The 25502-nt window shown below is 37.3% G+C and overlaps 1 protein-coding gene across 1 annotated transcript in view; it reads left to right on the forward strand.

Annotated features, from left to right (window-relative positions):
* The window catches only part of LOC145232171 (serine-protein kinase ATM-like), a 48108-nt gene that overhangs the window by 18751 nt on the left and 3855 nt on the right, over nucleotides 1–25502 (forward strand). Inside the window, exons 27-52 of the mRNA XM_080096703.1 lie at nucleotides 405–565; nucleotides 945–1020; nucleotides 1934–2126; nucleotides 6750–6926; nucleotides 7475–7602; nucleotides 8102–8220; nucleotides 9831–9942; nucleotides 10146–10193; nucleotides 10412–10573; nucleotides 12124–12329; nucleotides 13127–13237; nucleotides 13810–14006; nucleotides 14404–14502; nucleotides 14895–15038; nucleotides 15542–15761; nucleotides 16435–16629; nucleotides 18731–18871; nucleotides 19348–19457; nucleotides 20315–20464; nucleotides 20935–21097; nucleotides 21450–21590; nucleotides 21831–21945; nucleotides 22483–22665; nucleotides 23578–23732; nucleotides 24266–24427; nucleotides 25299–25492. Of these exons, the coding sequence (XP_079952829.1) occupies nucleotides 405–565; nucleotides 945–1020; nucleotides 1934–2126; nucleotides 6750–6926; nucleotides 7475–7602; nucleotides 8102–8220; nucleotides 9831–9942; nucleotides 10146–10193; nucleotides 10412–10573; nucleotides 12124–12329; nucleotides 13127–13237; nucleotides 13810–14006; nucleotides 14404–14502; nucleotides 14895–15038; nucleotides 15542–15761; nucleotides 16435–16629; nucleotides 18731–18871; nucleotides 19348–19457; nucleotides 20315–20464; nucleotides 20935–21097; nucleotides 21450–21590; nucleotides 21831–21945; nucleotides 22483–22665; nucleotides 23578–23732; nucleotides 24266–24427; nucleotides 25299–25492 (3862 nt within the window). The remainder of the gene's footprint in view (nucleotides 1–404; nucleotides 566–944; nucleotides 1021–1933; nucleotides 2127–6749; nucleotides 6927–7474; nucleotides 7603–8101; nucleotides 8221–9830; nucleotides 9943–10145; nucleotides 10194–10411; nucleotides 10574–12123; nucleotides 12330–13126; nucleotides 13238–13809; nucleotides 14007–14403; nucleotides 14503–14894; nucleotides 15039–15541; nucleotides 15762–16434; nucleotides 16630–18730; nucleotides 18872–19347; nucleotides 19458–20314; nucleotides 20465–20934; nucleotides 21098–21449; nucleotides 21591–21830; nucleotides 21946–22482; nucleotides 22666–23577; nucleotides 23733–24265; nucleotides 24428–25298; nucleotides 25493–25502) is intronic.

A 25502-nucleotide genomic window follows, 5' to 3' on the forward strand; every position in this document is an offset into this window, starting at 1 on the left:
CCATTTTTTTGAAAACATACCGTTTTTTCTTTTAATGTTTATTAATGAGTAAATTATTCCTTGATAAATTTCCTGTAGTGTAATTAAACAAAACGAGCGCTAAAGAATATTAGCCCAAACGTGGTATCTGAGATTGAATAATAAAGTTATCGCAATCACAAACCCTCACCCAAACCCTAAAAGCTTTAACCGTCAACATTTTCAAAAGTATCATCTGGGTTATTAATGAGTTGCCTTCGAGCAACACCACTAGTGATGTTGTATTATGAGAATATATTGTATGTCAGACGTATCGACAATCGCTGTTGCCATCATCAGTGCGCAATTAGTTATGTTGACCGAATTGAGGTGTTTTTCCTATTTCCCTATTATGCCAACTAAACTTATACAACATTGCTATGTAGACAATTCTTCAATTATTGCTGGTTCCTTGTTCAACTTATCTGGTCATCTACAAAAGTTCTGCTCTGAAGGCGATTTATTTACGGACGAAAAATCCAGAACGGTTTTTAATTCGTTGATGATATGTTTTGCACAAGCGTCCACTTCAGACCAACTTGTAAAGGTATGTATTTAAGTGTTCCTGACGTTTTAGTACATTTGCTAAACAGAACAACTTTTAAATGCGTTGTCATAGGGACAAATTTCTGACGACCTGTCTAAAATGGGCCGCAAAGGGATTTTAACTCACTAGCTTACCACAAGGACCTTATTTTATCATTTTGGTAACTTAGAAAAGCTGTTGCAATATGACCGAAAAGCTGTTGCAATATTTTATTGCAATATGGCCGAATCATCGATTATGTACAGAAAAAAATACGTTAAATTTACCAATAAAGTAAGATTTTCGGTCTAATTTCACACAACCCATTACTTTTGAGTATATTTCTATATTTTTGTCAGTCATGATCTTTTTTTATGATTAATTTTTTTATGTTTTGCAGACTGCCGTTGCTAAGTGTCTTGGTATCATCGGCCTAAAGTCGTTTGAAGACAACGTTGTTCTCTATTCTGCGAAAGGTATTTTCCTTGCAATAATTTAATGTGACTTAACACATTTTCTCTGCTATTTTCAAGCAAACTTTCTACGAATTTTTATATTCTTTAAAGTGTACTTAAATGGTTTGTTTTGTTTTAGTCTAATTCTTTTCCAGTTATTTTTAACTGAGAATGGAAAATCGCTGTCTTACTCGTAAATACCAATAAATTGTGTGTGGATCTGATAAATTATCATTGATTTTTACACAAAATTACTGCAGAGTGTGGACTTCGTGTACGGTTTTTAAAACTAAGAAAGATTGATTTCATTAGCGGGTCTCATACTGTACCCTATAGTTTTATAGCTGTTTCTTTTAAAATTGGAGTGTAGTCATTCTTAGTTGATGAGCATCAATTGATTACTGGGATCAGCATTGAGGCGCCTACTCTTTGCAAACCAGCGATCACGGCACACTCAAATATAAATCACAGTAGGCCAGGCCCATTGAAGGCGATATACCGAATCAGCCGGTCACCAAGCAAGGCAAGCATTCCCATATGATCGCTGGTCTGCACAGACGCTTCGGGACTGATCCCAGTTACGAATTTATGTAAATCTTAACTAATACTGGTCAATCTAGTGATCCCCTACTACAAAGCTGACATGTGCAGCATATGAGGCAGGCAACGGTGCTTGTGATTCAACTTTCGGCGGATTCTCCACTGAGCCTGTGTAACTCAGTTGGTAGAGCGCGAGTCCCGAAGACTTTTGTAGTGAGTTTGATTCCCACGACAGGCTAGATTTTTATTGCCTAGGCCTTGCCATATGAAAATGATTGTGGCCAGCTAAATCGGTATTATGCCTTCAAATTGGCCTGGCGTACTGTGATCAAGTTGCAAAATTATGTTCATCTTAATTGATAGTCATTTTCAGTGTTTATTTTTATTTTTCAAGACAACCACAATCCATATGCAAAAGTACTTGTGCAAATTTGGCAAGACTGTGGAGATCCAGATCCCGTCGTGCAGTCTACTGCCCTCGAGTGTCTGACTAGCGCCTTGCAGTGCGATTTTGCCCATGGAATTCTTCACAATATGGAAAGTGTGGATATATTTTCTCAAGTGACCAAATACCTCCAACTCTTTAGGTAAGTTTTTTTGAAATCTAATTTGAAGCCTTATGTCCAGAAAGTAGTGAGAATATATGTGTAGATGTTGCCAGCTCGTTATTTTCAGTTCGGGTTTTTAAACGGCCCAAACTAAAAACAGAATTGTTACTAAAAGCACACTTTTGAAGTTGCTAATAAGTTTTTTTTATGCGCTAATGGCACTGATTTGCACTTTTATGTATTTTTTGGTTTTCTTATATACAGACGAATCCGGTTAATCGCATCATCGATTTGCCACGGGTATTTGATGCGATTAACCGGATTATGCGATAATCCGGTTGCTATGTAAACAGTGCACGCCAACGAAAGTGCTCATTTTCACTTCCCCAGCTAAAACAAAGTTGCAGTGACGCTCAACTATGGCAACGGGGCAATATTTTCTCTCTTTTGTTGCCGAGAATCGAAAAAAGTACTCTCAAGTCAAAACTAGATTTATTACTCTCAGCGCAATGCATGACGTCATGCTTCCTAACTGTCGTGGCTATGGTGCAATCGCCCAAGTGTGTTGAAGAAACAGTAGAAACGCACACACACACACACACTCTTAGTTGGCGCGCACGCCACAGTTCGCTTGATTGTGCTTTCTCTTGCAGTAAGGTTTATTTAAAAAGATATGTTACATCGCATTATAGCCAAGGGGCCCAACATTTAAATTTGGGAACTTCCCTATGAAGACGGTTTATGACGTTTTAGTCTTGCTTTGGGTAGTTTCCCTTATAAATGTGCCAGGCGTCTCGCTTCACATACACGTAAAATGGTCTGTTGTTTCTAACCTATTTCATTTTCTAGTTCAAACCAGCGCGTTAAGCGGCAAAGTGCTAGGTGCATATTTGTAAGCAAGCCCAAACCCGTACACGACCGAAACCTAGTCAAACTTACAACTTTGGCACATTTTACTGCGCAAGGGCGCTAAGGCGAGCTGCATCAGTTTCTATTATAACCCGTTAGTCAATTGACAAAAAGAAGAATGGATTTTAGCAAAACTTTAAAGACTCAGATTGTGGCGCTACTTTCTAGCTTACTCAGCAAAACTGCAGCTGCAAGACTAGCGTGACTGTCACGTGATCAACGTGTGATCGTTGCTTCAAAAATTTAACGCAGCAACAAGTACTACAGGAATAAATGCCTTTCTTAATCGGTGTTCTTCCTGATAAGTTGCGCAAGGTCACGAATAGAAGACATAAAATATGTCAGTCGTTGACACGTTACCAATTACGTGAATCTAAACAACATCGTGTGATTACTTGCGATCTAACATTTTTTACAACCATTACGGGTTTGGCGGGTCATGAACAATATAACAGAAAACATTTTTAAACATTTGTTTTACATTTAACATTGTTTAAATTTCAATACAGTTCAATACTTCGAATTTGGTGCAGTTCGCACTTAGTAAGAAATTACAATCAGCGTCTTGGCTGGAACACCAGTTTCGCAATTTTGACACGTTGAACTCTTCATTTAAATTTTAAACGCCTGTTATATCACTATAGGCGATTAGATAAGCCAATAAAAAAAATGAACAATGTGCACGGCTTTGAGATAACGACTCCTTGTTATCGCACAGCGGTACACTGAACGCCGTTTTAATCTCCTAATGACTTTTCCAAAATATTTTGTAGTCGAGAGACGTGTCATTTTCAACGTTGAAATTAGATGCGTTATTTGGTATAGAATGCAACCATGCATCCACGTCTTTTCGTGTACATTACCTCCGGAGGATTTTACTATCATATCGTCGTTTTTTATTCGAAAAACTCTGTCTGTTCGACTTTCACATAGAGATCATCAATCCGGTTAATCGCATATTTCGTTGAAAATCGATGCGAATATCCGGTTTATGCGATAAACCGGACGATTTTCTTAACAAACGATGGGCGACGGTTTGGGATTTTTAATTGTGATGCACTTAAACGGATTATACGATTAACCGGTATGCGATTAACCGGATTCGTCTGTACTCCAAAAGCACTTAAAATCCGTTTTTTTTATTTCTCAACGAAACAATAGGAAAAATAGCATGCAGGTGTTGCATGTTGAAAGATACAAAAATAAGTTATAGTAAACAAAATATAAAATTTAAATTGTCCTTTCTTCTTTTTGTCATGTATTAGTTCCGCGATTTTGCTTTTTTGGCCTTCTTATTTTTCCGCTTTTTCCCTTTTCCTCTTTTTGACTTTGTTTTCCTTTTTGACTTTGGTTTTAAAACGCATTTGCAAGCCACTGGTAACTGATGTTTGACTGGTATTGGCGGACTGCCTTCTTCAATCGGTCTATCCAGAAACTGAATTTTTCGCAGTACTGGCTTATTTAAATATTTTTGGGAAATCTTCTTTCTAAGTTTTTGAATTCCTCCGCTCGTGTCATTTAACGGAGGAGCGCACTGTTTATCGCAGTACACTGTATCATGTGTGGGGTTTTCTAAGTTGTCACAAACAAGTTGAACAGGCTGTCCAGGTGCCAGTCCATCGTGTGAAACCTCTTCCAAAACCCTTACGGTGCAGCGGTGGTTTTCAAAAAACCTAAATAATGTATACAACACTTAGCAAAAAAAAGACATTTAGCAAAAAAAAAAACTTTTAGAATTAGTGTACTAGGCTAGATTTTTCGATCCTTCGACTTGCCGTATCGAAATGCTTGGTGACACGCTGATTCGGCATGACGCTTTCAATGGGCCTGGCGTACTGTGATTCATATATCGGGACTGATTCCAGTTACGAAATTATATTTATCTTAACCAGTCTTGACATAGGTGGTTTTCAACTATATAACAGTACAAACGTTTTTTCCAGTGCAAAATACACCTCAAAAATAGCTTACTTTTTTGAATCGTTGTCCACACTATCATATATTTCCTCAAGGATCTCCTTTTTCGTTAACTTTGTGCTGTGAGTTCCTCTCAATAAAACAACTGCCATCAAAAAACAAACCAAGGCTGTCGCTGCGAAATATCCAGTCTTCAAATAAAACAAGCAATTTTATTGTCGACCAAAGTCTGTTGACATTTACACTGAAGGAAATTCGGAAATGAATGGCGCGTTTTATCGTTTTTTCTCTTTAGAATTCCCTTTGTGTGTGCATGCCAGTAATAACTTACGAATCCAAAAATAATAATTTCCCAATTTTTTTAATTCGAAAAATTTGCTGTTTAATACAACCACAACATAAATAGCAATAAACCTGTATTGAAATATACTGGCATATTATAAGTTAATAAAAAAGTTATCCCAAAAGACTTAAAGTACATAAAGTACCAAACTCAACAACCCAAATGTTCTTAAGTTTCCAAACTTTACCCTACTACACTTGATTTACGCATGTATGCGTAAACCTCAGTTAGCCTTTACCAGTTGGGACCCAAAAAATTGTCCGGATTGGGCGAAGAACCGGGATTAACCGATGTCGACTAGTTAAAGCCTTACCACAATACAAATCATTTGTACCTCAAGTTTTGTCCAGACTGGGCGAAGATCCGGATTAACCGAATCCGGTTTAACTGGTTGAGGTTAACTGTACTGTGCAGCTTACGAAGTACAGATAAATGTCACCGAAAAACTAATTTACGTATTTTTGTCAAAACATATCATTTACGCCTAATTTCGCATTCTTGACAAATCTACTAAACACGCTTACCTTCATATGCGCGTTCAATGTTTGTTTCTGTAACAGATTCTTCCAAAATTCCTTTTGCTTTGTTGGCGTCCATGTCGAGTTCAGCGTCTTATAAACGCTAGATGGGAAATAACTCCGTTACCCTTAACTACTTTCGTACTCGGGGAGTCACCTGCAATTAGGGTATTCCCCTTGCGGCGTCGGCACCTCCATATGATGTCAAACCATAGTTACGGTTGAGCAGTCACTGTGTGCTATTCCAAGGTAAAGCAAACATTTACCTTTCTCTTGGTAACAATTGACATACGGCCATGTACATTATAGTGGGCGGTTACCGTTATTGGGGATTTCTGGTTTTTAGGTTGATTTTTTTCAGTTCTGCAACTTGTTAATGTTCCACCCCCGTACATTCTAACATTTGTGCACTTATTTTATTTATTTCGGAGTTTTTAAGCGTAGAGAGTAAACTTTCGGCAATCACATTACCTAAGTAGACAAACACAACTAACAACTTCCTGGTAAAATACATCGTTAAATTAAAATGTGACAGAAACTGGAAGTATTTATTACAAGGTTTACTGGTGGTACTTTTTAACTATGAAAAAAGAGATATTTTCAGAAGCTAGGAGCTAATTATGAAGTTACCTAATTTTGTCATCATTGACTGTTCAACATCTTGCACAACACGCATGTGAGCAGTTAAAATAAACGCTTCAGGCCTGATCCCAGTTTTGAATTTATATTCATCCTAAGAAGTTAAAGTTTGTAAGAATGTGTGTTTTTTATCAGAGACCTTACTTTATTTTGCTGCACGAATGCTTTATTTTTATTTTATGTGTCAACTACGTAATTGCCATCCTTGATAAACTCGAAACTAATCGCCCTTTAATTGTTGGCAATAAGTGACAGTATTGTTTCTTACATGTATTTCAGAGCTTGCTAAAACTGATGATGTAAAACTTTCCTAAAATTTACATTCCTAAAATTTAGGTCCACCAAAAAGCTAGGAAAGCGGTTGGAAACAGGCGATCCGAGTCAACTGCTCAACGACAGGTCAATGTGGTCATGTGACCGGGGAACCTATCGTGATTGGCTGTGCGGAAACACGTGGAAGTTGATCAAGTGTTGTAGGGATGAACATATACGTTGCATGGAAGACATCTCAAGGTGAAAAAAGGTTTTAATTTCAGTGTGCTCTTATTCTTTACAAAAATGATAACCTGAACCATGCTAGAACTCCAAAGAACAAGCCCCAAACCCGAATTTTGGCAATAAAGTATGGAATCGGCCCAAAAGTTAGATTTACTAAAGAGAAATTAAAACAAAATTGGCCAAATGTGAAGTCAGGCCTAATTTTCAGTTTTATTAAAACCTAAACCCAAACCCGAATATTGACATTAAAGACTGAATTTAGGCCCGGAATTTATCATTACTAAGGTGGAATTCCAACAGAAATGGGGCCGAGTGTGAATTCAGGCCAAAATTAAGTCAGGTTTGTTAAAACTTAAATCCGATCCGAACTGCAAAGCCCAACGTACAACACTCGTTGAAAGTTTATTTGAAAACACAACGTACAACGCTTGTCAACAACAGGTGCATTTTGAAAAGACAACAAAATCGTATTTAAAGATCACTCAATAGCAAATGCAGAACCCTTTGAACATTGTGTATCAAAACTTGGTGGACATTTTTAAAGTTTCTTTATATCTTTTTAGACTTTCGTCGCATTTGTGCGAAAATCTTTTTCCAATGTTATTCCACCAACTGGCTAAATCATCTTCCAAAACTGGTGCTCTCATGGGAAACTGTTTGAGCACTGCTTTCAAATCTGCCTTGGCAATAGGTTTGTCTTGTTCATATTTGTGCTACTTGTGATCAATTGTTAGTGTTGTTTCTTAAAGTGAAACGAAACAGAAAAACTGATTTGTTTATTTATCTTGATCATTATTAATAGCTGTAAAATGTATTAAAAACACTATTGAGCGGCAGTTTATGTTCTTGTGATTTGTGTTCAGTAAAAAAAGCTAACAACCTACACTGCGTTTCATATTCTCCACGTTTTTAAACGCTGTGAATAGATGACTAAATTTTATTCATTGTATTTTGGGTAATTACTAGCATTTGTTTTAAAACACTACGAAAAGGTACAAAAACTAAAAACAGTTTTTTTACGGGGTGTGAATCCAGGACGCTCCCGGGGACGAATTCCTATCAGGTTTTTATGTCAGTATGTGAGTCAAGCGCCCTGGACCATTTGTCCAACTTCCTGCCAAAACTGACAATTTTATATTTGTTGTACAAAAACTTTATCAAATTAATAGTTTTACCGATTATAATTGCAGATGATGGAAATGTCAGTGAAGACTTTTTGCATCTGTTATTACGCGTGGTCCAATATAACCGCGAACAAACCACAAACAACTCTGAACAAAGTCACGTCGAGACGCGACGATCACCGAAAGTAAGCTATTATGTTGTTACTGTTTGTTTTTTTAAACCAAGTACCTAATAACGTATGGTCTTTAGAGTTAGACAATCAAGGCGCTGAACATGCTGACGTTTGTGTAACGTCACAATATGTCGATTCCTCTTTTATGCTTTAGGATTTAGTTGTTTCCAACATTATTGTGGTGGTTCTTAACTGGTGGTCTATGATAACTTTTCGCTGGCCCACAGGACATCTACTATATTGGTTAATAAACGGAAGATAGATGTATGTTAAAATCGCAAAAATGGTAGCTATCAACAATCTTTTAAGCCAAATTGCATGTTTTGTGTGCTTGTTTACTCAAAAATAGAATGGGCCAAAATTTGATTTGATTTGCCGGTGGTCCATGGCCTAAAACAAGTTAAGAACCAATGGGCTATTGGAAGGGTTAGAGCAGGGGTGGGCAAACTACGGCCCGCGGGCCGCATGCGGCCCGGCAAAGGAGTTCATGCGGCCCGCCAAATGTTAGTAAATTTAAGAGAGAAGGTTACCGAGAAACGTTGAATAGTATTATAAGCACAGGCGTAGAGTTTTAAAAAATAATAAAAAATACCGAAGGTGCAACTTGCCGATACCTATACCATGTGCAGTATCTGTACCCGTACCATACTTAGGAACTAAACACAGATACTTGTAGGTGCTTTAGCCTATTGTTTCTGCCACGTTATTATGCAAATCGTCACTTGACACATTTTCTTCGTTCGATAAAAGTAAAAGCAATTCAAGTTTTCAAATACAGCCCACTTTGCACTGTTGGCGCCAAAACGTTGTTCACATTGGATCAAGTTTAGGTCGTTGCAATACTTTGCAAACGAACATTAAACACGCCTTTGGAATCGTTAACACAGACCCGTACAACACCTAAAAATGGATACTAAAAGCGGCTCGCTTTGTTTAATGTTGGCGCAAGAATTTATTAACAAAAAGATGTGGTGTAGCCTATGTTCGGCCACATGCGGCCGCGGAGACGAGTTTGTGCGGCTGTGACCATGTATGTTAAAATACACGTGCTGGCGGCGGTGACGTAACTAAAATTATTTTGCCAAATTTTTTGATTTTGAAACTGCTAAAAACAGATTTCGTGAGATTGGAAAAAATGTTACCAGCCTAGTAACCATATGCGCCAGGCTTTTTACCCGCTTTTTGAGTGCAAACGATGCGAAAGAACAGGCACCACATCGTCACAATACAGATTATTACGTCATAAACAGTTAGCTCCGTTCAGCTAAACTTATGCGTCAAGTAAGAAATTTTTAATCTGAGCATTTTAGGCGGCTTTAAATGGTATATACAGGATATAAACTTAATTCTTTACACCAGTTATTAAAAAAAACAAGCAAGCAATTGGCGGTCGTTGGTGAAATACTATGCGGCCCCCTGAGATTAAGAACTTTTGAATGCGGCCCTTGCACTGGAAAGTTTGCCCACCCCTGGGTTAGAGCAATATAAAAAACACGTTAGACAAATGGAAGAGATGTTTGATGATTGTTTTTGCGGACTTTGGTTGTCTTTTCTTCATTTATGCGTGATTTTTTACACAAATTAAACTTGATACAATTTATCTTTATATTGTTTCTCTACAGAAAGAAGTTGCATCGTCAAACCCGATTAAAGTCAACTACTTGTTAGCTGCAAAAGTCGCCAATAAATGCAAACGACCGTTTATGTCCGTTCTGTTCGTCGAACTATGGATAGGTCAGTATAGTGTTGATTAGGGCCTGGCATTACACCGGGCCACATTTACGTTGTAATTTCTCGTTGACAAGTACAGGTCTTTTTCGGGCTAAAAAATTCAAGCAGGTTTCAAACTTGTAGTTCGGGTGGTTCCTTGGTAAAGGGCTTTGTAGAAGTATAGTAAACGTTTGAGAGTGTTATTGACAAATTAACTGTGGTTTCAGATGAATTAGAAGCAGCTATGGAAAAAGAGATTGAATCTTCTGGAACAAGTAACTTTTTCAGTTTGCTATTAATGTTTATTTAATTTCTTCGACTGTATAGAAAGAATAAGAATAATCGTATTTCATTTGAGTACGACATGTTCATATTCATTTTTTTACTTTGTCTCTTTCGAAAAAATCATGTTCTAACTTTTGTGAGGACGAAAAAGAAACTCCTGCACGTGTTATTTTCAACTTTGTACTGTAACGTAAACACATACTTTCAGGCAAGGAACGGAAAAGCACCAGTAGAGCATTATCTTTTTCCCACGATCCAACCACTGAACACAAGGAACATTCGTCCGAGCTGAAAAAGAACCAAAAAGTAATACAAAACCGTTGCCAAGGACTAAAATCACCCATGACAACACTGCAAACTTCAGAATCAGGTCAGTGTTTTTTGTGTTTGTTTTTTTGTAAATTTTTTTTGAAAACTACTTTTATTTTGGAAGTCTTCTTTTTAAGTTTGCGCTGAACCTTTACACATTTGGGGCTAAAAGGTTTTGTTTTAGTGGCGTCTCATTTAAAAAAAAATATTCCGGGCCTAATGTCGACCGCACTAGTATAGGAAAAACTTTATCATCTTACAACAGACAGTCGTTGTACCATGGGTATATTAAATGTTTCCGGCCCGCGACGGGATTTTGAGCGGCCCGCGGACAGTTTCCGGTCTTACATGATAATGTGGCCCGCGGCCACAGTCTGCCGCAATCCCCCATTACTTGCTTACTACGTCAAATTACAGTTGTAACGCACAGTAACGCTCCCCAATAGCAAAAAAATTCCCGCCGTTGTTACCATTGCACCATACGTCCATTGTTACGACATAACTACCAACCTTGTGTGTGTCCTACTTTAACGGTTTTCTTTGTTTCCACACGTATAGCCTAGTTCAGGGGTGGGGAACCTGCGGCCTAAAGGCCACATGCGGCTATTTAGGGCACTAAGTGCGGCCTTCGATGGCAAAATACATTTATAAGATGTTGATATAACCGACTGCACCAGGCGCTGAAAAAAATGGACAGAAACGTATTTTTGACTTTATTGCAGATTATTTTTTGATTAGTTCCAGGGCAGCGGTTTTCAAACAAGACCCATGTGGTCCCATAGTGGCACATCAAGCGATTTCCATAGTTAGGACTACCAAAAACTCCAGGTTCAGCAATTTCTAGGTTAAATAAATCCTGAATGTTGTAGTGAAGATGAAAATGTAGTGAGGAATTTTAATTAGCTGGGACCGTAAGTCCTACAAACTACGAGGAAATAGCAAAACGACCATTCTGTAAGTCAAAAAGTTTGAACATCACTGCCCTTGGCCTGGGAAACAGTCTATGCGGCCTACACGAGTGTCGATAAATCGTTTGGTAGCCTTTATAAACAAAAAGGTTCCCCACCCCTGGTTTAGGTGGTCAAAAATCCGTTTTAAATCACTGGATAAATACGCGATTAATGTATCGATTCAGGAATCCGGCCCGCCAAGTACTTCATTTTCCCATATCAGGCCCGCCGACTGGAGAAGTTGCCCGCCCCTGACTTAAACTATCACTTGCAATGTCGTCGATAGTGGTCCTCAGTGTACACAGGAAGCTTTTGGGTATGTCCAGACACAAAAACCTGGGTTTGGCACATAATATTGCTTGCAGTGGTCCTCAGTGTGCTCGTATAGATTTAGAGATAACTTTGGATAGGACAGTTCCTAACAATAAATATCTTGCTTTCAAAAAATCCATGCATGAAAAATGACCATTTACTTTCATTTAGTACCACATTTGTACATTTGTATAATTTTACTGTATCTAGAAAGTTAGTTAACCAAAAGCCAATTTGTTTGTTTTGTTGTTGCAAAATTTGCATGTTTATTAGACGACATCAGTTGCAAAAACGGGTTGGGTACATTTAAGCACTTTTCCTAAGTAGTTAATTCAGACCTGGTATTTAGGTTTGGAAGCAAAATCAGTTTTGATATCTTCGTACGATTTGATTGGAGATCTAGACGGTTTAAACGGATGTTATAGCTCATGTCCACTGGATCCGGTTCAAGATCGTGCGCTCATCCATCTTCGCGAGAAAGAGGGAAGATGGAATGATGCACTGAATATGCACGACCTTGCGCTAACAAGCGAAGCAGCAAGCAACAGTTATAAGGTGAACCACTGTCTGATTTTTCTTCTTGTAAGCTTCTGTTGTAAAGCTGTTCAAAGCAGAAAATCGAACCGCTAGTCATATGCGTTCAGATTCGGTTCATGTGTTTAAACCAGTGGTTCTTAACCTTTTGTAGACCGTGGACCCCTAAAAGTAACTTTTTGGCCTCGTGGCCCCCTTCAAGCACAGGTCAAATAGAGTAAACAAGAATCCGTAATCATGAAAAACCTCAATATAGACAAATAGTGTGTAAAATAGTCGATTAAATTAGGAATAAAGTTAAAGTTATAAAAAAAACAAAAAGGCTTTCAGTAGGTGTTTCTGGTGAATCTACACCCGTGGCCCCCTGGAACACAACTCGTGCCACCCCTGGGGGGCCATAGGCCCTGGTTGAGAACCACTGGTTTAAACAAATTATTTTCGGGTGTGGCCATATTATCCCGTTCGAACCGGTTTGCGGTTTTTAAACTACATCCTTTTTTGTTATTTTTATAATTCTACACGTACCTTTATCAAACTTTAACTGTGCACTGCGCGAACCTTACATTTTTTTTAACACGCCCTATAATTGTTATCTCAGGTATTCTAGGTTGATTGAAAAGGATAACGAAAGTTTATCTAATCTTTTTTCGATGTTTCAAGAATTTTGTAATTCCTAACCAAGCCCCACTTTTTATCTTTGCACAATTTGTAACTAAAGGGATAAAACTTTCATGGGCAAGTAGTTTAGAAACTGGATGACATCACATAAATGTTTCGTTTACTTTCTCAAGCAAAGTTTTACTGTGATTTTATTACAGAGCAACATGGTGGAGTGCTTGCAACAATCAGGGTTGGAACATTTATGTGATGTGTACATGAGAAATTTGGAAGTTTCTGGACCGTCGGGCAATCGTCCTAACACAGATCAAGTAGGTGGTTGTAAAAATAATTATTTTGCAAATGATATTGATGAAAAGGTATTTAAACCATTTAGATTTTATTTTTAATATCCATGCGCACAAATGCCACATAACCGTTTTTTTCCGTGCGGGTTGAATCTTATTGTGAAGTTTGTATCGCAAGTTTGTAGTAATAGTTTTCATACTGTGTATCTCAGATCTTTTAGCCATCTTTTGATGAACGTACTTCTTCGTAAGTAAAGATTTTACCTCAGTTTATGGAAAGATCATTACATTTTTTGCACACAGTTTTACTGTCAAAGTACACACGGTCTATGAAAGGCGTTATACCAAATAAGCTGGTAACCAAGCATTTCCATATGGCAAGGCACTTGCTAGAACTTTCTTACTGTATTAAAACTTTTACTGTAGGGTCTACTTTTAGTTACGTCATGTATACGCCACCCTGAAATCCGAGTAAGGCATTTAACCCCCCACAAGAGCAAGGCCTATCACAATGATGCGTCACAGTTACCACAGTGCTCGGACTGTCCGGGCCGTGAACCTACTTCCAAAATAATCAACCGTAAATTCGCATTCAGCATCTTCGCGACGTTCAGTATAAGGCAGCTTGGCAGGCTTGTCAGTGGGACGAATCAATTCTCAATATTCAGGAAGATGCTGCTACTACATCAAAAAGCTTCCATCAACATTTATATCAATGTATGTCATCTGGATTTGACGACGAAAGCAAGAATTTCAACATTTTCATGAACGAAGCTCGAAACGCAACTGTCAGGTCATTATGATTCACTGAATATCAATGAAATTTGTTGGTCTTTTATCTATCTTCTCAGAGAAACTTTATTCAGTGTTTTTTTGTTTATGTCAAGCAAGGATAAGTGCAAAATAGAGTGTAGTTATACGCTGTATTTTACTGGGGATATAAAAAAAATATTAATCGTTTTATTGATTGGAAAATTGAATAATAAACAGGTCTGTCACCAAACTAAAACTAGTACAAATAAAAGAAACCCTTTTTATGCATCTAGTGTCGAATAGTTTTACATTTACTAGATTTGTTGAGTTTTTTTAATGACCTACCTTGCTTTCCATATCATAAATGATTTTGTGTTAAATTATTAAGCAGAAAAAACTTTATCGCCTGGTTATCGATACGTTTTTTTGTACTTTAGCGAGTTCTGCACTCGCCACATTAACCACGTGGTCGCGTACGATTTTCACACCGTTTCAAGTCGCTTGCAGTGCCTTAAAGAAATCGAGGATGCCCAACAGTAAGTGACAATGTTGTGTAATCAATTCAAGTTTATAGAGCTCTTCTGGCAAGTATTTTTATTCCGACATTTCGACGTTCTATACAGGTCGCCTTCATCGCCTTCAGGGTAAATAACGTCGGACTAAAAGTACTTGCCAGAAGAGCTCTATAAACTTGACTTGTCATTTACCAATGTTAAATTACCCTCTTTGTTATTTTTATGATGATGATTTCTGCCGCACATTAACAATAATGGTTCTTTGTTCGATTAAAATAATTTACTTAGTGACTAAAACATCATATTTGTGATTTTGGATATTCAAGTAGTACAAAAAACAGAAATTTAGGTACTATTGACTTATATAATTTCCCTCTGCATAATTTTACAAATATTTTATCAACATTTTTAAGGTGTTTGACCGGTTTGACTTCTGCTGGTGATTTCTCACAATCGTGGACCACTTATGACGACAAAGACTCACGTGCTTACAGATTTGATGACGTCAACTTAGTTTTGGCAGTCCGCTCATCCATCCTACGTTCTGTTAACAACAGGTTATAGATTGGCGTTAACATGCATCAAGAAGACCAATTTCAGATAGCACTTTTATTTATTGTTTTGTCTGGACTGTTTACATTCTGCATTTTTAACACTGACTGCTGGCTTACAAAAGCTTTTTACCAGACATGTTTCTTACCAAAAAGACATATACATCCCGTGGGTTTAGCAATAGGCATACTGTCCTGATGTCGTGAATTCAAAATCTTCCCGTAATTTTTTTCAGCCCTAGCTTTGCCCCTGGAGGTGTTGAGAAATCCGAGTTAATTTAGTGACATAACTTTCGCGAAACCTGCGCAGTGTAACTTTTATCAACAGAATAACATCACAGATTCATTTCTTGACTTGTAACCAAGATCTTATGCGAAATGACATTTATTTAAAAGTTATCAAAAACGACATGCACAAATACCACACAGCTGTTTTACTTAAAATCACACTTTGGACTATCCATTATGGTAAGACTGCTTTAAATCTTTTTGTTTTTGTTGCAATTTAGACAGAACAAAAAACAAAATGAAGATCACCTTGAAACTTGGTTACGTCATCTTCTGGTGACGTTGCGGGTTTGCTGTGAACACGATCGTCTGCAGAACGCACACAAGGTCTTACGTCATCTAAGCGATGTGACGTCACGATTGCCTAGCGACAGCGTTCCAGGAACTACTTGGAGCTTCAGAGTAAAACTGGAAGGTGCCAAGCTGTTGTGGATACAGAAGGTAAATGTGGTTGCTCGAAACCTTGATGGTTCTGATCCCATATGAAATACCTGTGTTTTTTAGCTTAAGCGTCACCGGTTTTCTTTAGTATTGCCAAATAGAAGCATAATTTTAAAATTGGATGATTTTCTGCGTTTTAGCTCCTCCTTGGTAGTGTAACAACGTACTCCCTGTTCTTGCACTTTACCCCCTTGTTTCTCGCTTTAACGGTTACTATTTTTTGGTCTCAAAAACTGGCCCAAGGGCAGTGTCGTGGACTGTAAATCATTACATTGGTTAAACGTAACTAAAATACTATTAGAGAAGAGATAATGCTATTACTTGAAATGTCTAAAATTTAAGTGTGACAAATGGCCGAATGCACCGTACCACAAACGTTAGGATAAGTAATGCCACATGGTGCGCTGTGGAGTCTCCTGGGTTCGAATCTGTGAAAAAATCTGTGTTCCTGGGCTGAAATGAGCACTTTTGTTAACAAACGTTACTGTTGATACAGCATCCGAATTGTCGCATAAAAGAGTTAGGCGAATTTGATTAACCGGATTCTTCCGTAATTAAATGTTTTTGTTTCACCTTTCTATTCCTTTAAATCGGAGTACACTTTGATTCACTAAGCTAAGCTTCATTTTAGGGTTAAACTTGCAAGAATTAAAACATGATTTATTGATCGCAGGAAGTTTCTTTTGCGTTAGCATCCCTTCAGAGCATTTTGGGTCAACTTGAGTCAACAATCGATCTACGTCACACCGCCAATGACGTCACCTCGCTGAAATTGATGCTAGCTGAGACGCTACAGACATATGGCGGTTGGCTTCACGAATCGAAATACGAGGGTCCGTCTGTCATAATGGGAGACTACCTTGAAAGGGTATGAGACCTTCTTTTAGTTCAATACGTTGCTCCTAAAACGAGATTTTTATACCTTTCGTGTTTTTCGCCGTGGTACACTATACGCTGTTTTTATATGTTGGTTGTTTTAAAAAAGGCACTTTTTGTTTTGCGTAAGTCCCGTTTCGTCATCAAATGGCACCACCACTAACTTTACATTTCATTTTGCGACTGGTTAAAACATTTGCACTGAAACATTTTCGTTTTGCCCAAATTTCGGGTGGTAATAATTTTAATAGATTTTCTACTTTTATCAATGTTTATGTTTTCGTGACTATTTATGGGTCCCCTTCCCTGAAGGGGACACATATTGTTTTTGTCCGTATTTTTTTTTCTTTTTTTCTTTTTTCTTTTTTTCTTTTTTCTGTCTAATGCTCGTTTGGTCAAGAAAGAGTGCTTCAAATTTATTCAAATTTGGACATATGTTAGATATTAATCCAAACTTGGTCCACCTGAAGTTTGACCCCAAATTACCCAGCGGTTCACCCACAGGCCCCCGAAACGTAAAATTTTTAACGCTGGTCTGTAACGCTCGTTTAGTGAAGAAAGCGTGCTTTAAATTTATTGAAATTTGGACATATGTTAGATATTAATTCAAACTTGGTCCACCAGAAGTTTGACCCCAAATTACCCAGCGGTTCACCCACAGGCCCCCGAGACGTAAAATTTTTAACGCTGGTTTGTAACGCTTGTTTAGTAAAGAAAGAGTGCTTCAAATTTATTGAAATTTCGTCGGACAGACGTTTTACGAGACGTCGTTTCGGTGATTAGAAATCAGCTGTTTTGCACAGCAATGCTATGTCGTTTTATTAAGTTATCACTCACATTTTCAGTTTTGGCAAAGGTTTCACACATATGACGCGATTTAAACCTAATAAGCGTGCTTCGGTTTCGTATAATGTCAAGCAAAACTTTGTTAAACAAACTAAATATGAAAAAATAAACTTGACTTTTTTGCAAGATAAAAGTTTTTTAAATGCTCGTTGTCAGGTTGGCCGCGGGTTACTTAAGGTCAATTAGTAGGTATTACTAACACAGTTCAGAACTTTCCTTCGCCATAACGTAGCGTTTTTTTTTTTGTTTTTTTTTAATCAAATACTCAAGGCATGTATAAATTAGGTCAAACGGTGTTGTTGAACACCAAGGACGGCGTGCTATTGAAAACGGTGTCAAAAGGTCAAACAGTCGTTTGGTGTGTGCACCCTAAAGGTTCCTACAGGTCAATGGTACTCATTTTGCGAAACAAAGTTAAATGAAAAACTCGTTTTGCGAAACAAAGTTAAATGATGTATACACTTGCGGCAAATCGCTTTTTAATTGTCTGTAACACAACTGTTACAGCTTTCTAGAAAAAATTGTGTTTAAAACCCGACCTTGGACGACAATATCTGGGTCAAAGCAAGAGATTAAATTGAAAGTATTTGTTTCGTTCTTTTTTAATGTTTTTGTAATTATACGACAATAATAGTGCCAAAAAATACAACAAAATTTTTCATTGTTGGGTTAACGCTTTCTAAAAATTTGTTCTCAAGAATTTAAAAATCACCGCAACATTTGTTTACCGTAACTCCGCACAAACACGCATGTGGGGACCCATTAGTTTTTGTTTACAAAAACAATCATATGTGTAGATCAAATGATGTGTATAGTAAATTGGTAAATATCGTATAAAATATATAAAATGGAAGTATATCAGAAAGCCACCATTCTAGTTTAAAAAGGTTTTTCCCCGTAATGTGCTTAAACCTGGCAATAAGACCCCCCTCCCCAATTGGCGTCTTAAACATCACGATTTTAGCTGTGCTTTGCGAAATAGTTTTTGAAATATGCCTTGCATTCGGTGGCGTTTTTTTATGGTATCAAACATTATGGAGACCAAAAATGTGCAAAAGATATTGGGACAAAAAAGTAATGGGACCAAAAATTTATTTTTTTCGGAGAGGGGAGTGTAGCCTCTCTGCTCCTCCTGGTTGCGCTAATAGTTGTAATTTTAAACATAGGAACATCTTAAAATCGAAATATGATCAGATGCGATAATGTTGGCACTATTTTAATAACACAGTCATTGTTCTTCTATACAGTCAGTGTCAGTTGTGGACAAAGTCCATAAAGCTGTTTCGAAAACCGGATCTTCTATGCTGGAGACTGAACGGGACTCACTTCGACTTTTGGTGAAGAATTATCACATGTTAGCCAAGTTTGCAGACGAACAATATCTGCAGGTAAATGGTACAATAGATTTTTTTTTACATTTACGTACTTTTCCTGACTTTACCAATGCCTTGGAAATTGGAAATGCCTTTCTTGTTTACTAATGTTTTGCGTTTTTTTTTAACCCGCCTTTAATGACGAACAAAAAAGGGTCCTGTTTGGCCCAAAATGCAAGTAGGACGGTCTGGTTTGGTTCTGGTACGGGCCTTACTTAAAAAGACGGACTTGGTTTGGGCCTGTCTTGCAGCGTAATTTCAAGTTGGTAAATCTAACTTTGGGACGTCATTTACGAGACAATTTTCTGTTTGCCGAAAACCGGCGTTATCTTGACGATATTTAATGCGAGAGTCGATACGTATAATGATGTAGTTGTTTATTAACTCCGGCAAGCAACAGCTTTCGGGGCACAGGGCGTCAAAGGCAGTGAAAAACGGTCCTAGTACATTAGGATGCACTCGCGAAGCTTTTAAGAAACGTTTTATTTCAGGTAATCAAGTACAAGAAATCTAGCGAGTATGCACAGAAGCGAGTACTGGCATCCGCACCGAAACAGGAACTCGAAAGTATGCAACAAAGTGGTCAGGCTCCCGCTAGAAAGTAAGTTGATCCTTTCATATGTATAAAATAACAGTGAGTTTACGATCATTAGTGAGGAGCATTGAATCTATTTTAGCGTTTCAAAATTATAATTATTTTCTAAAAACCTTATTTAAGAAAATAACTAGAATGAATTTAATCTCCAATGAATCGTACCTTAGATCGATTTTTCATGAACTTGAATAGAAACCTTTGACAGACAGTACTTTCAAAGGCATATGGAAAATATATTTATCCAAACAAAATGAAGCAATATTACGAAAGTATCTGGAGATGTACGATGCGGAATTCAGGGTATTCTTATCTAAGCATATAGCCTCCAGTGGGCTTTAAACCTGATCATTTGCGAAACTCGCGCTCTACTGACTGAGCTACACTGGCCAAATTGTGAGCTTGTCGAAAGTCGAATCACAAGCACCGTGGCCTGCTTTGTATGCTGCACATGTCAGCTTAGTAGTAGGAGATCGCCAGTTTGACCATTAATCAGCTAAGATGGACATAAATTCTTAATTGGGGTGTTCTAACCTATGTCTTGCCTAACGTGGGAATGCTTGGTAGGCCGACTTATATACTTGATTATATAACGAATTCAGTTAGCCTGGAGTCTTATGATTTATTCCAATAAAAATGCGGCTTTTCCAGTTAAAACCTCTTGTTTGGCAAAACAAGGAATAAATATATATTTGTACAACTGAGATATTTTTGCTGAGCAACACAATACGAACCTGTATGTAATCTTTGGAAACAATGACCCACAAATTTAATCGTTTATTTGTCCATTTATTTTATCTTAAAATAAGTCTTAAAAGTGTGATAATAGTGTAAATACTTATCTTAAAGAAAACTTTGTTTTACAGAACAATGGTAATTGTTGACAAGAACCTAAACATCGACAAACAAGAACTGACAAGGATCGAAGAAAAAGCTCGAGAGTTTCTCTCATCCGCTTTACGCAGTTACATACAATGCTTGCAACTGTCGGATCAGCACGACATTCTTATGTACAGGTGGGTCCTAAAATTGTAACAAACAAAACTTGGAATATTATAGTAGCATGATTGTAAACTGTTTTTGTAAAATAGTATTCAGTGCTCACATTATACTTTCACAAAATTTATGTGTAAAAGGTAAATTTTATTATTAGAGTCACCAATATGAACTTGCTACAACTTTTTGCTTGGAACATTTAGACTAAAATTGTTATCTCAAATACGCCATGTTTCAGATTGTTAGTTTTTTTGTCGGATGCCGACTGCTGTAGCAACCGTAATCGCCCGAAAAGCGTGTAAAAGCCTATTGTCAGATGCAAATCTGATTTAAACAGTTTTTTGCGAATCATCTTTTTTTAATCAAAAACCGGTATTGCTTAAAACTGTTTTGTGGGAAGAAATTTGTTTTGCCCCGATGTTTTGTACAATTGACTTTCGTTATGATGAGTGTAACTGACGCGTTTTAACTTGATATTTTTCCGTTTTAGAATCTGTGCATTGTGGCTTGAAAATCCTTCTCAAAGTTCCACAAACAGTTTAATGTCGTCAGAGCACGGGAACATTCCTTCTCACAAGTTCATTCCTCTCTCGTATCAACTCGCGGCAAGACTAAACGTTACAACTGGCGATTTTCAAACCACTTTACGCCAGGTCGGACTCAGTTTTTTTTAATGACCCTAAAGCCCTGTTTCTAAATAGGCAGGCCGCAGAGCAGTATTTAAATATGGCAGAGAACTTACTAGAGTCTCGAATTTATTATACACTGTGATCGATTTATGTAGCTATTCTTACATCTCTTCATTTTCCAAATAATTGTGTGGATTTTATGATTTCAATTAATCAATAGCGCTTCGAGCAAAATACCCGTTTAACAAATGGTTCTGTGCCACATTTGAGCAAAAACAACTTATTTTTATAACAAAACCAAATTTTTTACACATTTTTTTAAACGAAATTGCAATGCTGCCATGGTAACGAATAATTCTTTGACGTATTTTTTTAGATTTTGCATCGCGTCACGGTTGATCACCCTTATCACGTGCTTAACGTGATCCTGGCTCTTGTAAACGCCAAAAAGGATGAGGAGTTTGCTTCTTCTGCTGCTCTTCCAACATCCAAGAGAAAGTCGAAAAAATCCTCCTCGGTAAAATTGTGCACCTTTGTGTCTTTGTAATTATTGTAACATTGTAATGTAGTGTATACTGTATAGCAATATAAAATGTCAATATGATTGATAATCTTACAAATAAATCCTAATTTAGAACGGAATTATCACAGTTGAATTACGTATTAATTGGTTATTTCAAAAAAACCTTATGCTACGTTAAAGTAATAACTATAGAAAACGGTAGGTAAAGTAATAACTTTTTGGTTACATTTACAGAACAAAGCAAATATGTCTGCTAGAATTACCGCTGCTACATCGTTACTTACAAAAATACGACAACGGCATTCTACTCTCGTTCAACACACAGAATATGTAGCGAATGCATATATTGGTAAGATACTGTTAAATAACAAAAGTGGCTTAGGTAGCCTAGTCACTACTATCTAGTTCGTCAAGACTAAAAAGTCACACCTTGCAACTGAATATGGAAAATGTAGGTTGTAATTAAAATGACCATTCCTAAAAAAAAAATTTGCATACGTTTGCGATATAGTATAGACGGGGTTGCCAGACCGTGTTTTTTTCAAATTTGTCCTTTTAATGGGCAATGTCTTAGAAAAATGTATTGTCCTTATTTCTAAGAAGCGTTCTTATTTTTGACCTGAGTCCTTTTTTGTCTTATTTTTAGCAATAACAAAACTTCTATCTTTTTTCCTCTGGCATCCTGTGTTGCGTAGCATACAAAAAACATGTTTTTGCATCGAGATTTTGTGAAACACAATTAGATGTATTCGTAATAAAAAAAATGTTGTATGGTTCTCACAGATATACATTTTAATATTATGACTTTATTGGCTCTTCCATATGAAAAAATTCCGACTCCTGCCCTAATGGTAACCACAAGCCTAAACTATTTCATTTGTTCTAGAATTCGCCAACTTCGACGTTTCCGCTTGGAAAAGCCGTCAAAACGTGAAAGTCGAAATTCCTGGTCACGTGATCGTCGCAAAATTTGCCTCGTCATCAAAACTCTGCCCAGTCATCCAGGACGTGGTGATTCCAATCAGTCGCATACCCGTGCAAAAGGATGGCAACTATGCTGATAAAAACGGTAAGAGGTTGAATAATTGTATTAATTACGGAAAATGTGGAAATTTGAGTCAGATTTTAAAAGCCAGGTCTGTTTTTGGGGTCGGGTGCAGGCTTAATTTAGGCCTGACTTTGCACTCGTCATTATTTGTGTCGCAATTGTTCCAACATACAGACCTTATTTTTTTGCGAAAATCACGTTTACCCTTGCAAAATGATGGCAAATATGCTGATAAAAAGGGTCAGAGGTTGAAAATTCAGCTAGAATTTTGCGTCCGAGTTGTAAGTCGGGCCGGGCTCTTTGGGTCGAGTTCTGGCATAAACTTGCATAAAACATGCTTGATTTGATCCTGGTTTGGCAATCGACATCATTTGTGTCGCAATTGTACCAACGTTTGGGCTATAATTGTTTTACAAAATCACGTTTTTGTCGGTTTACGAGCTTGTACTTTCGGGTTTGGGTACCAATGTCGGACCCGCTTACAAGTTTGATCTGCATAAACGGCTTATGTGCTTCAAAATCTAAGAAGAACAATATTTGTGACATAAACATTTTTAAACTTTCCTTCTTACTGAGTTAACAGCCAGTAGAATTGGCAACAAAATGAAGCCGTATTGTCAGATCGCAGAAAAATAACACCGAAGCTTTAATCTGCTCCTTAAAACAAGTAAGAATTGGATTTTCTCGCAAGCACTACATTTAAATAGTGACCGGCTGCTTCAGTAAAACGCCTTAAATTGATGATCGCTGGTCTGTACTAATGCTTCAGAACTGATCTCAGTATGTTTTTATGTTCATCTCGAATGCATGAAAATGTCTCAGTGCGTCACCCTTCATTTAAAACCCGAAAGTCTCCACAGGCTATGAAAGACTACATTTGACCCGCGGGCCTAAGGTTGTACACTACTACTACAACATCATCAATACTTGCAGGTTTGGTTACATACCGTTATCTGAAGCCCTACTTTGAAACTGTGGGTGGGGTGAATCTTCCTAAAGTGATGGTGGCTGTAGGATCAGATGGTGTAATGAGAAGGCATCTGGTGAAGGGAAAAGATGATCTTAGGCAGGATGCTGTCATGCAACAGGTTAGATTTGTTCTGTGGCGTGATTGGCATGGCTGTTGCAGAGTTTAGTTCTAAAACAGTGGTTCTTGATCTTTCTGTACTTGTAGATGTTTTGTTGTTACTTGTTGTGGCTTCAAATCAAATAATCGAGTTTAGTGATTACTGATTAGCATACATTTTATGTTAATTTTTTTTAGTCTTTTTCCAAAGTGAGTACAAATCAGCCATGAGAATTTTTTCACTTTGAATGTCATATTGCTGCTAAAATTGTTTAAAGATTTTAAAAATAGTAACCTAAAAAAAACTGTTAATTTTAATGCTAATATTTCAATTTAACGCATTAAAATATTCAAACAAAAGTATAAAAATGGGTTGTTTTGGAAAAAAACCTAAAAGCATCTCACCAGATATTTAGTAAATAAACAATGTTCTCAATCGAATACGTTGTAGTTACGTTACCTATAAGTGACGTCAGCATCAATCCGACGCGTAGAAATAAACTTCCAAGTGTCAATATCAGGTGTTGGTTGGTGATCCAATTTCGTTGTCACTAGGTCTTCGAAACGGTCAACAGCCTTCTCCGTAAAGATCACGACACTACAGGATTGCGGATACGGACCTACAGAGTAACACCGCTATCCCAACGCAGCGGATTAGTTGAGTGGTGTGGGGGAACCACCCCGATAGGCGTGTATCTGGTTGGAAACGCACAACAGGTTTGAAATTACATGTTTTTTAGCCCGAAAATAAGTCACAACTTTGTGGTAACCGATCAAAAGTATTCTGATTAGTGTTTAGTGATGTCGTAGGAAAACGGTACATCATAAACTTTTGTTGGGCCAAGCGTTGTTCGTTTATTGACTCAGTGTCGACTAAAAGTATTATTTTTTTAACTTTTTTAAGTAATAATGGTTACGTTCTCTTTGATATCTCTTTTACCATTTATGTGATTATTAACATGGTTACATACAATAGAAAATGTATGCGGGGCATAAAAACAATTTCCAAAGCACACATTTTTAAGCCTAAACGATATTTCAAAAAAATATATACATGGTTTGTAATTTTTAATATCTTTCGAAAAATACCTGTTTTGGCCAAAAGTAATTGTGAACTAAAAGTGCTGAGGATAAATGACACGGTAATCATCACTCAGGAATAGGAAGAGTGGTAACGGTTGTCTTTATTTACGAGTTACTTCTAACTTACTTCTAACTTAAAACTAGAATCTCCCATCTCGTTGCTTGGTGGATGAAGACTATAACCGCTTACGTCTATTCATTTACGTTCATGAAACACGAAAGTCATTCGTCTTTAAGATTTTAACAGAAGTTGTTTATATTTTGCCTCAACAGCATCATAGTATCTGTAAGCTAGCATACCACATTGTACCTGTAAACCCACACGCATAAAATATCTTACTTTGCAAAATACATGTATTGTTATGCTTGTTTTCAGACACTGAAGAAACTGTTATAGCGAAATACGTATATCTCAAAATCCTAAAAACGAATAACTTAATGTGTCTTTTCCATCTACATTGATTTACATACATTTATTTCGTATTATATCGTTTCTTTATTCCAGATCGGTGCACATCATCGATACAGACCAGGCGATACTTCAGTAATTAAATGTCGTAAGATGATAGCAGGGGTGGCGAACCAAACCCAACTCGTCAAGTTACAGAAGTATCGTGAAATCTGTTCCTCTTTGCACCCTGTTTTCCGCCATTTCTTTACTGAGCGATTCTTAGATCCAGCTGAGTGGTATTCGAAAAGGTAATCAAAA

The sequence above is a fragment of the Phallusia mammillata genome, chromosome 6 (genome assembly GCF_965637545.1).
Source record: "Phallusia mammillata chromosome 6, kaPhaMamm4.hap1.1, whole genome shotgun sequence".
Taxonomy (NCBI): Eukaryota; Metazoa; Chordata; class Ascidiacea; order Phlebobranchia; family Ascidiidae; genus Phallusia; species Phallusia mammillata.